Source organism: Sarcophilus harrisii, chromosome 6, assembly GCF_902635505.1.
Source record: "Sarcophilus harrisii chromosome 6, mSarHar1.11, whole genome shotgun sequence".
In the NCBI taxonomy this organism is placed as follows: Eukaryota; Metazoa; Chordata; class Mammalia; order Dasyuromorphia; family Dasyuridae; genus Sarcophilus; species Sarcophilus harrisii.
In genome coordinates this window covers 78,079,678-78,095,702 of record NC_045431.1, presented here as the reverse complement: position 1 = coordinate 78,095,702, position 16,025 = coordinate 78,079,678, and the positions used below count along the sequence as shown (strand labels likewise).

At 32.3% G+C, this 16,025-nt stretch overlaps 1 protein-coding gene across 7 annotated transcripts in view; it reads right to left on the bottom strand.

The window, feature by feature from the left end:
• ARFIP1 (ADP ribosylation factor interacting protein 1) overlaps nucleotides 1–16,025 on the bottom strand; it is a 146,733-nt gene that overhangs the window by 47,700 nt on the left and 83,008 nt on the right. For all 7 annotated transcript variants that reach the window (XM_031941800.1, XM_031941799.1, XM_031941801.1 and 4 more), the window contains one exon: nucleotides 6,607–6,764. In XM_031941800.1, coding sequence (XP_031797660.1) covers nucleotides 6,607–6,764 — 158 coding nt within the window. The remainder of the gene's footprint in view (nucleotides 1–6,606; nucleotides 6,765–16,025) is intronic.

The following is a 16,025-nucleotide window of genomic DNA, read 5'->3' as shown; positions in this document are numbered from 1 at the left end:
TGTCTTCTAGGCAGGCATTTAAAATTCTTTTTCAGACTCCCTCATACCGTCTATGTTACAGTCAAACCAGCATCCTCATTATTTTTTCAGATGCAGATCCCAGACTTAGAAGGCTCCCCAACTTTTTCCTCTTAGAATTCTGAATTCCCTTCAAGACCCAGCTCCAAGTTCCCTCTTGTACAAGGTTCTAATTCAACCTCTTTGACATTATGATTCTTCCTTACCCTGAAATGACTCTGTGTTTGCTTTTTACTTGGATCTGTATGCTGTTTTCCCTCAGTTACATTCCAGGAGAGGGAACTGGGTCAATTTAGTCTTTTTTATTCCCAACAATTAGCACAGTTCCTAGCACATAGTAGGAAATTAATGAATGCTTGCTAAATCCATCTGAATTAAAGTAGCTAATTTTGAGGAAAAAAAAAAAGGAAATGAAAGGCTGTGTAGGAGGATACTTCCCCTTGATTTATGGAGGGATCTGTTTAACACTAGAGCTGCTTGAGACTTCTGATTCCATTGGAATGCCAATGGGTTTGAGACTTCCCAGAGCAATGGTGGCAATAACTACAGGAGTTGTCATCACCATTTTCCAACCTAGCTGTGTGGAAAAAACAGTAACAATCATATTCCCTAATATTTGCATAGAAAAGTCAGAACTGTCACCAAACTAGGACACAACTGGGTGCATGACAATTTTAATTGATCAACAAGGCACAAAATTTTATTTCAGGAATTATGCATTATCCGAAGGGTTATACGTTTCTCATAACTATGACAGCTTGGTAAGCAAAAAGGATTATTAAAACTGTTTTATAAAAGTCTTTCTAAAACATAAGAAACTTATCCCTGCTTTGTAAGATTATAGTGAATACATATGTCTATTATCTTTATGAATCCTGGGCCTCAACAGGACACTTGTCATTGTATCATTCTGCAGTTATGGATGAAGATGGAAGTGGCTACAGAAATGAATGAGTATTGACCTCAAGAGATACCCTGGAACTTGCTTTCTTGGAAAAAAAAAAAAATCCCTGGTGTCAGTTTGCATTTTGATCATCTGCCTCCTCATGAAGGTAGGGCAAAGGACAGGACGTACAGCTGCATGACCTTCTGGGCAGTGGAACATAGCTACATTTCTGCACAATTAATTACTGAATCAAAGATCAAAGCAGCCTTCTCCCAAGAGATTTTCTTTGTTACCAGAAAATCTTGTCCTCCACGGTTTTAAGTGCCCTTTGGCTGGTCGGCAGCATTCAAAACCCTATGATTTCTGAATCAACAACACAATGTATCACATCAACCTTGTCAGTTTTCATCTACTCTTCGATCTCACTTGCATTACAATTGTAATAGGATATAAAGGGAGAATCCTTCACCTCTTTAAGAATTCATATTACTGGATTTTGAGCGACATTATTATCAGAAGATAATTCTATGAATAAAATTTAATGGGCTGCAACTTCTTCCACTACTGACTGCCTGGCTGTTTTTGTAGGTCTCAGTTACCGGTTCCCAGGGTTATGGCTTCTGATTCCCATTTCTTTTTCTGCTGTCTACTACCTTCTGGAGTTGAACACTTTCTTTCCTCCTTTTTCTCTTATTTTCTGGCTTTGTTTCTGCTTTGACACTGGCAGGGGCTGTAGGTTTTTTGTTTTTTTGATAATTACCAACTAAAGAACAATCCTTTGGATAGGTGAACTTTTTAATCTTCATGTCTTTATTCTGTGAACCAAGGATCTGCATTTATGGTAGTTTCAATACAAAAAAACTATTTTAACAATTACACATATGATGAAGATGATTAAAATCTAATTATCTGGCAAATTTGGAATCGTAAATAATACATTTTACAAACTACATATTTGTAACATAGATAACGACTCCAAATATCTTTAAGTAGGAAAAAAATGTCATCCATGAGGTTGGCAGAGATGTGGAGAATGAGTTGTGATTTTCTAATTCTAGAGCCAGATGATCCTTTCTATTGTAAGGTTTGTCAAAAGAAAGTACTTTAATTTTTGCAAATGACAACTCAATTCAGCGTGAACTCAATTCAAAATAAATATGTCTATATTGCTGGGAATTCACAATGCTTCAAATACAAATGATAGTACTCTGAAAAAATTCTGTCTTTACATGTTTAGTTCTTCTTTCCCCTTCCATTCTGGGAATGGTTCTATAATTTTTAAGACTGATTAAAAGACAAATATTTATGATGTTGATGTCAAAAGAAATTGAAAGTAAGATTTGCCTTAAGATAACCATGCTACCGGCAACAGCAATATTATACAGCGATCAACTCTGATGAACTAGACTCTTTCCAACAATGAGATGATTGAGGGCAGTTCCAATGATCTTGTGATGAAGAGAGCCATCTACACCCAGAGAGAGGAGTGTGAGAACTGAGTGTGCATTACAACATAGCATTTTCACTCTTTTTGTTATTGTTTGCTTGTATTATCTTTTCTTACTCATTTACTTTCTTGTTTGATCTGATTTTTCTTGTACAGCAAGGTAATTGTATAAATGTTTACATATATTTGATTTAACATATATTTTAACATGTATAACATATATTGGGTTACTTGTCATCTAGAAAAAGGGGTGGAGGAAAGGAGGGGAAAATTTGGAACACAAGACTATGCAAAAGTCAATGTTGAAAAATTATCCATGTATATATTTTGAAAATAAAAAGTTTTAATAATAATAAAAAGAGATAACTGTGCTTCAAAGAGCCATCAAGTAATGTAAAGAAATAAGATAAAAGAAAAAGTACCTAAGACTGTTACTTCAATTAATTAACAGGCACAAATATTTTTGAATTTCCTAGGATAATAATTCTAGTAAATCTAGATTCATAATGCTGAACTTAGAGCTTAAGTATTCTATATAGAAATTAAAAACAGTACCAACAAGGAAAGGTTTTCAATGCCACGACATTAAATTGCCTGTGAGATGGGGAGACATACTTGGGCAAGAAGAAATTTTGGGGGAAGATTAGATCAATTACAACATAAAATAATCCATGATAATGCATAAAAAAAGATGTGAACAAAGAGCTATAAGAAATGTAGAAATATTCTGATAATGGAGATCAAGTCTCAATGGAGAAAGCCTTTGATGGGCAAGCAAGATTTGAATACATATTGGGGGAGGGGTGTGCAGGAGTGTCTTCCAGACCTAAGGAATATAAGCAAGTTAGAGAGGCAGGGAGCAAAGGCAAATGCATGAGGGACAGTGAGTCAAATACTTTGCCTGAAATCTAGAAACCTTCTCAGGTTCTTCAAAAATAACAAAAGGCACACTCTCAGCCTGCAAAAGGATGAGCAACATTTTATTCTTTGGCTGCCGATTTGAACCCAGCCCATTCAGAAAAGGATGAAATGTTAATGCTATTTGATGACTTGTCTAAAATGGACTGGTGCTTCTCAAGTCAATTTCCAGAGGACAGGTGTCCATATAGGAAAACCCTTTAATACAAGTGGTCCCTTTGTTGGTAGTTGCTATGGAGCAATAAAAAGTGCTGAATGGGCTCTTATTAAGTCTTGCCATACACTAAGCACCAGAGGGCTAGAAAATAATCTTACACAATGCATAATAGAACTAAAAGGCCACCCGGGCATTAACCCAAATTGCCACTTGCTGTCCTGATCAAACAGATGACTTTTGCCCTAGAAGCCAACATATTTCTGGCTTTGACAGAGAAGAAAACTCCATCAAAGGAACTTTTAATAGGGAATTCTCTTTGAATCTCCTACCTTCAGTGTTTCAACTTGAAATCATCTGCTGATGTGCTCTGGCTGATGAATCCTTGCACTAGTTCATAAAATACCACAGAAGGCCCTTAGATTAAACTCAATGAAGAAAATCAATGCCATGCATCCCAGTCACTAGGACTCTAGTACCATAGACAAAAAAACTGCTCACCCAAGTTAAGGATACAGGCAAGCTTACTTCACTTGAGGCAAACACAGGACAAATTTACAAAAATTTAGCAGAACAAAACAAATAGCTTAAAGGATAATTCTCTATTTTACAAAGATTACATGCTCTCACACTTGACACAATACAAAGTGAGATGCAATTTAATTCACAATTTTTCAGTTAATCCATGTGCTATGAACATTAAGGTGAAATTTGTACCACACTTTTGCTAGGATCAAAGAATTTCTCATAATTTAAGACTAAAGGCCTTCTTTAACTTAGCTCAAGGTTCAGGTTCCCTGGTTATTTGCTAACAGAAAAATGACCTAGCTTGTGGTCACAACTAAAAGATAACAGCACGGAGAGAGGCAGAGCTCCTGTTTTGTAGGGCATGTACGTGTATATATCTTTTGTTTCTGAATAAGAGGAACAGAGAGAAGAAAATCTCATCAATTCATTAACAATAAACTTCCTAAAATGTGCTTAGTATAAAAGGACCCTTTTCTGGGTAAGATCAAGTGCTAAGAAATTTCCCCAATAATACAGATATGGCATTTGAAGCAAGAGATAAAATTAAGGGTGATGCCAAACAAATGAAGGTGCTTGCAAAGAAAACTGCAGAGGAATTAAGAATTTCTGCTCAGAATCCTAGTCACTCAGAAGTCAAACTGCTAACTGAAAGTCAGGCTTACCTCGGGTACCTATTTATTTGTGCAGCAAACACTCACTGAGAATGTGCAGTCTGTACGAGACATGGCTGCAGGTATGACAAAAGTATATAGTTCTTGCCCTCAAGGAGTATGCAATGCAGCTTAGCCACATGAAACGTGATAAAGCAGAGCATAATTGAGTGCCAAAGGGAGTTGGACAGATAATAAAGATTTCAGAGGTAGCAAAGACCAAGTAAAGGGTAACAGTCAGGGAAGGCTGTTTGAATTAGCTAGACCTGAATTTCAATTAGCTAGGTGATATTCTATATAAAGAACACAGAATAGGTGAGATAAATGGAAAAAGCGACAGGAAGTCTCCAAGTTTGGTTAGAATGGAGAAATGATGTCAAGGAATAGTAGAGAGATTAAATTGTAAATGTATATGCTTGGATAGTGGACAGTACTAGGTTAGAGGCCAAGGAATCTGGACTTGCTCCTTGGAAGTCTTAATAAACCACTAGAGGCTTCTGAGGAGGGCAGGAACACAAAATCTGTATATTAAGATTATTAATTCGGTAGAAAAGGGAAGAGGCCAGAAACAAAAAAGTCAGCTATATTGGCCAATGCAATCCAAAAATTAGGGGAAAGAAATAAATTGGGAGTAAAAAGAATGGATAGGTGAGAAAATTTGAAAAGTGGAGTCAAAAGGACCTAGGAAAAGGGTAAAAGAGAGGGATTCAAAGATCATTCAAGATACAAAGTTGAAACTTCTAGGAAATGGTGGCATAGGAAAAAATAACAAATCAAGGAAAAGGCATAAGTTTAGCCTAGAAGAGGAATGTGGGTGGGAGTGGGAGAAAAGGAAGAGAAAGATAATGACTTTGGAACTGGATAACTAGTGAATTTAATGTATACATTCATCTTTTATACCAAGGGTGTTTTTCTTCCTAATAATGGCATTTAGGTATGAGTGTGAAAAAAATTACTGTCTTAAGGAAATTAAGAAATCTAAAAGGGCAATAAGAAGCTAAGGAGCTTGTTTTGTATCCAACAGCAAGGGACCAAATTTGCCTATTTTTTTTTTTTAATTAAAGAACATTTCCTCTAGTATGTCTACTGTTTCCCTACAGAACTCAGGGAAGATATGTTTGTAGTACAAATAATTTGAAAATAACAGGTAATCATTTTTAAGAAAAAAATTTTACAATTCATGAAATTACTATGGAACTATTTAGATATAGTCCCTTTGTACTTAAAAGGTTAAGCAAAATTAACCAAATTATTTAAATATCTAAAAATCACCTTTAACATTTTATACTTTAGCTAAGATGGATTTCTTGAAAAAAGTTCCTGGAAGTGATTTAATTATATCTCAAAAGAAAATTATTAGTGATGATAAACACAATAAAGCAGCAACTTCAATTTGTTTCATTAAGAGTAAAATCGCCAATACTTTTGTTCTATTTATTTCTATTTATTATTTTTTTATCTAAATAATTCAAAATTACTTATAACCATAATTAAATCTAATGCTTTTAATTTTCCTAGAAGGTAGGCAGCAAACATTTCCAATTGACAGCTTCAAAATCCAAACTGCTAAGGAATAGAGAATCTTTAGACAAGATAGACAAAAAGGCAAAGACAGAAATCCTAATAAGACAATCCTATTGTGCTTATGATCATTAGATCTGCATATGAGAAACTTGGGGTTAACCTGTAGTAAATCTAGACACAGAATTCAAGAGGAGGTTTTTAGGTAAGAGGGAACATTTTTTATTGACTAAAACTGGAATTCTTTTAGTTTTTAAAAAGTAATCTTATATTATGGATTTCTTTTTTCTTTTCCACTCATACCTAAGTGTTTTGATAAGGAAAAAACAAAAATTCTTATACATTTTAACTTATGCTATAAGGTAATGTGTTATTCTATACTTATCACTTGATTTGTAAAATTACTTTTATCACTTAAAATTCATGGACTGCAATTTTGATGGCTGATCAAAAGATGGAAATCAGGACAAAAAGACATACTCACCTGACACTTTCATATTGTTTCACAGTCATTAATGTGTCTTCTATTGTTTTGCTCACCAAAGTATTCACACTTGCAATAAAAAAATTAATAGCTCCAAGAAGAGTTTCTCCATTTTTAGCCAGCAGTTTCTGGGTATCTGCATTGTAGCCAAATTCTTCCTAAAATAAAAATATGTAGGTCATATAAGTAAATCTATCTATATATTAGTAAAATTTATAGAAAAAATTAATATCATTAGCAAGAAAATGATCAATATGAATTTCTCAAATTAACAACTTTGCTCTTTCAATCCTTAAAACAATGAGGAAAAAAGTTACTATTTGCTAAACTTATTGAAATAGGATGAAGTTGTATTATTGCTAGAACCAAAAAAACTAAAATGAAATGTTTTATAAATCTAACACAAATGTATAGCTATTATAGCTAAACAGGTAACTGTACAAAATGTAGTTTCTTGGGCAACTCTATCTTCTTAGTACATAAATATTAACATATTTTTTTCCTTACAATGTTACCTAGCACCTATTAGGCCATTCTGAAACAGTATTCTAGGAATGGGTACATTAAAAAAAATACTTAGCTACCCTGATTTAATCTAATTATCCACTGGACTTTACTTAATATTTTTTTTGTGTGTGTGTGATTTTCCATTCAAAGTTTATTGGGACTGTCTTGGATCACTGAATCATTGAGAAGAACCAAGTATTTGATAGTTTATCATTGTACAATCTTGCTGTTATTGTATACAATGGATTTCTGGTACTGCTTGTTTTGCTCAGTATCAGTTCCTCCAAATCTTTTCAGGCTTTTCTAAAATCAGTTTGTTCATATTTTTTATAGAACAATAATATTCCATAACTTATTCAGCCATTCCCCACTGATGGGCATTTACTCATTTTCCAGTTCTTTGTCACCACAAAAAGAACTGCTTACAAAGTCAATAAATTTTATAGATTGCACTTTCTAATATGAGAAGTCTTGAGAATATATGCCTATATGTTCTTTCTCTATAATATTTTATATTAATATACTAATAACAATAAAATACATCACTGAATATTTTGATGCTTTGAGTCTAATGTATTACTGACAAATGGAAATGCCTGATTGTGTTAAAATTAGGGGTAGCTAGTTGGTGTAGTGCATAGAGCACCAGCCCTGAAGTCAGGAGGACCTGAGTTCAAATCTTGCCTCAGACACTTAACACTTCCTAGCTGTGTGACCCTGGGCAAGTCACTTAACCCCAACTGCCTCAGCAAAAAAAAAAAATATATATATATATATATATTTAATAATAATTTAAATTAAATTAAATTAAATAATTAAAATTAAAAAAAATAAATAAAATTAAGCCAAAATCAATACAATTATGGCTCAGAATTCCACATTGAATGTAAAGCATGTTAATCAGCTGTGATTAGTGATCAAGGGGACATTAAAAGGTGGAGTAACTTTAAAGAGATGGAAATTTTAATACTGCAACACAAGATTGGTAGCTACAGTTTGGGGCAAGGAGTAAATTCTTAAGCTTCCATTTCTCCATATGTAAAACAGGGATACTACCCTATATTATCTATCTGACAGTGTTGATGCAAGGCTCAAATAACAATATATGCAAAACACTTTGTAAATCTTAAAGCACAATATAAATGTCAGTCATCATCATTATTAATATAAATTTACTCTAAATGACTGGCAAGAGTCTAACAAGAAAAATATTACAAAATTAATGACTCTTACTGTGTTTTAAGTCCCTTTTCTTCAAGGCAGCCTATGTAACCAGCTATTTTTTCCTCCCTTTGCATCTGCTTATCAAAATTTCATAGTTCAGGATACCCAAGAGTGCTAGTTTATACAATGATGTTTTCTTCTCCTTTGGGGCAACTGGTGCCATGAATAAGGCTGTGGGTCTAGAGAATCAGCAAGATCTCAGTTCAAATATTGCCTCAGATATTTTACTAGCTTTACTACCCCGTTAAGTCATTAATGTTTGTTTGCCTCAATTTTCTCAACTGTAAAATGGTGATAATACAGCACCTATCTCACAGGGTTTGTTGTGAGGATCAGATGTGATATTTGTAAAGTGCTTAGCACAGTGCCAGACATATAGTATATACTATATAAATGCTTATTTCTTTCCTTTCCCTCTAGCCTTATAAATAAAAATGCATATGTAAAACCGAACACAAATAACATCAGTTAGATTAATTTTTTTTTTTTTTTTTTGGTTTGCTGAACACAGCTGCTATTATTTAAGTTGTGAGTCACACTCAAACATAATTATGTCAGCTTTATTGGAGGTAGGGTGGAAGAATAAAGAGCTTCAGTTTTAAAATACATTTATGAAGTCTGAACAATAAAGTTTCCTCTTTAGAGAATGTAAAGCTGTAAGAGCAGGGCCCTTTTTTTTTCTTTTTTTGGTATTCCAGGAGCTCAACTTAGTACCTGGAATAGAAATGTTTGTTGATTGATTGACAGATTGATAAATTGTAGAGAAAGCAAAAAGGAAATATTATGTTTGGGCTGCATGACACATTTCATTTACTGTTCCTTAAAAGGAAAAAGTTAAAGTTAAGAATTGCTTATGGGATTGTTACAAAGGCAAGCTTTGGGTACAGGTTGGAATAGATGATCGGAGATCCAGTCTCACTGCAATTTTATGATAAAATGATAAAAATTTATTAAAACCTTAATGGGTAGAAAATTCTGTTATTTCAATTCATACAAATATGATTTATCAAAAAATCCAAAACAAAACAAACAAAAAAATACTCCACCAAAACCAAAACCCCAAACCAAGACTTTTTTTTTTCTCCTAGTATAGAAGCATTAAGTGTACCCTCTAATATATCATGTTCCCACAATATTTGACTTTTATTTCTCTGGTTTAACTCTACAATCTGTCATGATCAATCTTAGAAACAATTCATAAAGTTAGCCATAAACAAGAGTCTGGCCAGCTAAGAAACTTTAATATTTTACTTTAAAAATTATGTACTACATAAAAAGCAAGCAAAAAGAATTATAAAGTCTCATGACAGATTTTTCAATCCCGCTATAACATCCTAATACTTACGAAGTTGTAACCTTAGAATAGGCTAGTAATTACCTTTTAAACTATATTTTACTTAGGACTCTTTAAATTATAGACTAATCATGAAAGCAACTGATAGGATCAAAAATAGACTAGGCTCTAGGAACACAAGTCTCAGTACACATAAGAGTCTTTAAAAAGTGAAAAGTTAAAATTAAGTCCTTCCCTCCCTCCACCATTCTAAATACAAATGGATAATTATAAGTTGATTCTAATATACTGTAAGTGAACTTTATGAGGTTAGACTTGACTCAGATATATTATAATGAAATATTAGATTAATGGAGTTTTTATAAGAGGCACAGTGTGGCATAATAGTAAAGAACACTGAACTGGGAAAGCTGGGGTTGGATTTATCAAAAAGCTCATTATAAGACTCTGGATGAGCAATACTGCTTTTCTGAGCCTCAGGTCACACATTGGCATGTATAAGAATTCAGAAATATTCCTTAATCATGATTTAGCAAATGCAAACCTCAAATTTTATGAAAATCTCAATAGGATATTTTATAGAGACCATTAAGTCATAAAAACAGGTAGGTAGATGGGTACTCATATCAAGAATTATGGAACTGTACAGGTAAAGAGAAAGAAATTTACTATAATAGGAGAATCAAAAATATTTTGGTATATATGGAAAAAAGAGAAATGATTAATGAATTAGTATTTGGGATCTATTTCTGCCTTTCCCTAAATATAAAAAGTAACTGCTAAACTCTAGTCTAAAACATACAAGAATGTGGAATTACTATTAAGGTGAAAGCTGTTGGGAAAGTTAAGAGAGTTGCTTAGTGAAGTTGTTAAAGAGTCATACCATATGCCAAATACTACTTTCAACTATAATGAGTTAAATGATTTAAATAGAAAACAATTAAAAAACTATTAGAGAAAGGAATACTCTTATTTGTCCTAAATGTAGCCAGGAGCTGGCTCCCACCAGCAGAACTGTTCCATGATGGGAGGATTTTATTGTAGAAAAAGTTTTTCAGAATAACTGGGATTACATTTAAAATAAAAATTTTTTGTAATTTTGTAACTTATAAAGATTATTGTTTACTACAAACTTATTAGTGAAAGGTCTAACATCTATAATCACTAATGATCAATAAAAGTAATAAGCACTCTCTGAGAGAAATGGTCAAAAGACAAAACCAAATATTTTTGGACTAAACTATACATTTTTGAAGGAAGAAATACAAATTGGGAATAACCATATTAAAAAGATATCCAAATTCCTTAATATTTAGGGAAATTAAGTCAAACCGGCCAAAGAAAAATCCTGTACATAATAAATTAGGAAAAATGGCAAAACACGATAAAAATTAAATAGCCATGGTACTTTTAGCATGCAGGTAACCAAACATCATATAATACTATCTGTGGCACATAAGCTGATGTAAAATTTTTTTTAGAGGACATTTAAAAAATGTACAATGAGTTTCAAAATTAATATCTTGTTATATAACAATTACTATCCTAAAGAAATCATGAAAGGAAGAGAAAAAAATCTTATCTTTACTCATTTGTAGCTATTTTATGATAATAAAAAATAAGAAATAATCTATATATCCACCTAGTGGAGAAAAGCAGCATAAAATAAATTAACAGAATCCATTCACCATAAGAAACAAACAGCAAGAACACTAACAATATCTATGATAAAAAGAGATTACCAGAATAGCATAAACGCTGGTTATAAATACATTATTAAAAAAAAAAAAAAGAAAGAACATGCTAGACTGAGAAGCTGATGGAACAAATATATATTTCATTTATTTGCTGTCTATTTGATTTGGTTTTTGTTGTTATTATTTTTGTTGTTTTGTTAAGATCTATGACAGTATAATGGTGGTATTTGTAGTGATCGGCTTTAAGTCAGAATCTTGGTTGTGTTAATTACTATCTGGGTAACCCTTAATAAGTTACTTAACAATTGTGAGCCAGTCTTCTGTGTGAAATGAAGGTTCTGGGATGAATAATCAGATTCCTCTATGGCTCTAAATTTATAAACTTACCTTTAAATTTATTTATTCTTTTTTTCCTTCCCCTTTCCCCATTGCAATGTAAATGGTCTTATTTGGCATCATTTGTTGGGAAATCACCCTATATTTGCTCTGATTCTTAGCTGACTGGTATTTTCTGTACAAGTAAGAAATTTATTAGAGGGTAGGACTAATCAAGGGTATTAAAAAGGTCATCTCTTTTGGTATGGCCACAAGCTAAGAATGATTTCTACATTTTACTATGAAGTTTTATTGTATTTAAAATGCAAAAACCGTTTCTATCTCAGTGGGAGGAGGCTGCATTTATCCCTTTGGATGTAGTTTGCTTATGTCTGAACCAAGTGATTTCTAAGATCCTTTATTGGTTTTACAATTCCATGATTCATATATTTTAAAAATAATTATAAAACTGAAAATACATTTTCTTAAAAAGACAAAAATAAAACTCCAAGACTTAAAACAGATTCAATTATAAACTCTCAACAAGGAGTTAATAAATAAATTATATGAAATCACAGCAAATGGGATATAGCAGTACTGAAAATCTGGCTTTTGTAAATATTACCTAATTTTCGAACTTGTCTATTCTTTCTCATATCATAAACATTTTGATCATACCAAAATAAATTCCCCCTCTTTTTTATTCATATCCAGTTTCCCATTTTTCCCAAAAATTTTTATTTATTTTTTGAGAGGCAATTAGGGTTAAGTGATCTGCCCAGGATTCCACAGTTGGTAAATATTAATTAAGCATCTGAAGCTGGACTTGCACTCAGGTCTTTTTAACCCTGGGCCAGTGCTCTTATCCACTGTGCCATCTAGCTGCCCCTTCAAAGTTTTATTGATGTATTCAGATTTTTTTTTATTTTTCAAAATACATGCAAAAATAGTTTTTAACACTCATCTTTGCAAAACCTTGTATTCCATTATTTTTCTTTCCTTCTTCCCCTCCCCTTCCCCTTCTCCTAGACATCAAGTAATCCCATACAGATTAAATATATGCAATTCTTCTAAACATATTTCTACATTTATTGTGCTGCGCAAGAAAAATACAATTTAAAAAAATAAGAAAAAAACCCAAGCAAACAACAAAGGTGAAAATACTATATTGTGATCCACATTCAGTCTCCATAGTCCTCTCTGTGGATACAGATGGCTCTTTTTCATCATGAGTCTATTGGAATCACTTAGCTCTTTTGTAATAAAATAACTAAGTAAAATGAACAATATAGTGACCTCATTTGAAAGTGCATGAAACATTACATATCTGTAGCACCCTTTTCACCTTTCAATTAAAATAAAAATTTAATTAACAAAAATCCACTATTATTTTTTCCACCTCTCACTTTAATAAAAAAGAGGAGAAAGGAAAAACAAATTAATTTAAACAAAGTCAAACAAAGAAATTTCCTCATTGGTTTTATATAAATATGTCTCATACTGTATTCTAAATTTACTATCTCCCTACAAGGAGATGAATAGTATGTTTTATCATTATTCTTCTGGAATCATGGATAATCAGCATATTGGTAATAGTTTGTAAAACTTTCAAAGCTATTTGTCTCTATAGCACTGTTGTTATATAAATTGTTCATTCGGTTTGGCTCACTTCACTCTGCATGAATTCTCAGAAGTCTTTCCATGTCTCTTTGAAATCATCGACTGGTTATAGCACAATAGTTCGCTTCATATTCATATACTATAATATTTAGTCATTCTTCAGTTGATGGGCATCCCTTTAGTTTCTTGGGATTTTCTGTTATCAAATAAAAAATTACTAAAAGATATTTTGGTAAATATAGTATTTTTTTCCAATTTCTTTGATCTTTTGGAGTACAGGCATGGCAGTGATATAGCTAGGTCACTGAGGCATACTTTCTTTTGTGTATAATTCCAAATTGCTTTCTAAAATGATGTATTCACAGGTTTACCAACAGTTCATCATTGTACTCTTTTCCCAAACCTCTTCAATACTTTTTTTCTTTTTTCCATCATCACTGTCAATCTGTGAGATGGAATCTCAGAACTGTTTAATTAGCATTTCTCTAGTAATGATGTGGAACTCATCTTTGTTGCTATTATAGAAATTGTTCTCTAGATGCTACTCATTTCACTTTATACCAGTTCATGCAAATCTTCCCAAGTTTCTCTGAAACCATTCCCTTCATCATTTCTTTCAGTATAATCATATTCCTTCACATTTACATAACATTACTTGTTTTTTCATATGGCTAAAGATAGGTTGGGTTTCTTCCCTTGAGAACTGCCTTTTCATATTCTTTTACTGGGAAAAAGGCCTTCTCCAAGTGATGAATGGTCCAAGAATATGATTCACAGCTTTCAAAGGAAGAAATCTAAGAATAAATGTCTAATACGCTAATTATATAAGAAATGAAAATTAAAACAAGTCTTAAGCCCTATCTCATGCCCAATCAGATTAACAAAGTTGACCAAAAAAGGAAAATGGTAAAATGCTAGAGAAGCAGTGGGAAAAAACAGGTATACCAATGCATTTGTTGGTAAGAGCCAAAAACTGGCATGGCTAGTCTAAAAAGCAATTTGAAAATATGCTCAAACAGCTACTAAATTCATACCCTTTGATTCAACAATACTGCTAGTAGGTCAATACTTACAAAGAGATCAAAGAATAAGGGAAAAGCCCATCATATTTATAAAAATATATATAGCACTATTTTTATGGTGGCAAAGAATTGGAATCTGAAGGGATGTCTATCAATTGGAAATGTTTAAACAAGTAATGTTATGTAAATGTGAAGGAATATGATTATACTGAAAGAAATGATGAAGGGAATGGTTTCAGAGAAACTTGGGAAGATTTTCATGAACTGGTATAAAGTGAAATGAGTAGCATCTAGAGAACAATTTCTATAATAGCAACAATCTTAAAAGACAAAGGAATTACGATAAATAAAATTAAAACCAGAATTCCAGGAAGATTCAGGATAAAACATGCTATGTACCTCTGGAAAGAGAAGTAAAGATTCAGAGTCCAGGCTGGAGTGATTTATTTATTTATTTTTGACATTGCTGATATGAACTTCTGCTTTGCTGCATGACACACATTTGTGACAGTTTTGTTTTTCTAATGTTCTCAATGGGGAGAAGGAAAGAATTTGGAGCTGAAAGTAAAGTTAAAGAAAAAAACCACAATTTTAAATTTATCAATTTGAATTCATTCTTTATGTATCCTGGAAATGATACCTTTATCATTATTTACAGAAATATAGACCTAAATAATTAGAACAAGCTTTATTGCTCAGAGGTAGAACAAGTCAGTATCATAAAAAAAAAATGAAGACACCACTTAAATTAATTTACTTATTCAATGTCATACTAATCAAACTATCAAAGATTATTTTGCTGAACTAGAAAACATAAAATGAAATTTATATACAGACAAAAAAGGTCAAGACTTTCAGGGGAAAAGAAGTTGGAATGAAAGGGATCAAGTGTTGTCCAACCTCAAACTATATTACAAAGCAGTAATTCTCAAAACAATTTGGCACTGGTTAAAAAGCAGAGCAATAAGATATTGGAATGGATTAGGTACATGATACATGGAAGAAAATTTATCTAGTAACCTGGTATTTCACAAATACAAAATCTCTAGCTACTGAGATCAGAACTCATATTTGACAAAATTTGTTGGGAAAACTGGATAGTAGCTTGGAAGAGATTACATTTAGATGACAATCTCATACCTTATACCAAGGTAAGCTCTAAATGGATATGCCCTAGATATAAAAGGTCACATTATAAGCAAATTAGAGAAACAGGGAAAAAAATACTCATCTGACCTATCCACAGAAGAAAATTACAAGACCAAATAAGACAAAGAGGATAATAGAAGATAAAATGGATCATTCTGATAAAAGTTTTTATGTAAACAAATACAATAAGGCTAATAACATTAAAAATCAACTGGGGGAAAAAAAATCTTTGTGGCAAGTTTCTCTGACAAAGATCTCATTTCCAAAACAGATAATAAAGAAGTGAAATCAGGATACCTGTCTACCCCCCTTCAAAGAGTCAGCAGTATTTTTCATGCTGGTAATAAATTATTTTAACTTTTATTACTTAAAATAAGAAAGTTTGGGTTAATATGCATAGCTGAGCAATAGCTATGCATCAAAAGAATACTTTTAGGAACAAATGTTAAAATTTATACTCTAAAATTAATAATTTATATTAATGGCTTGGGTAAATAATAAATATATGATGAAGTCAGTCAAGCAGGTAACCACTTGCCCACTTAATAAGAGTCATTACAACATGAGACCTGAAGATTGGGCAAGTAGTTG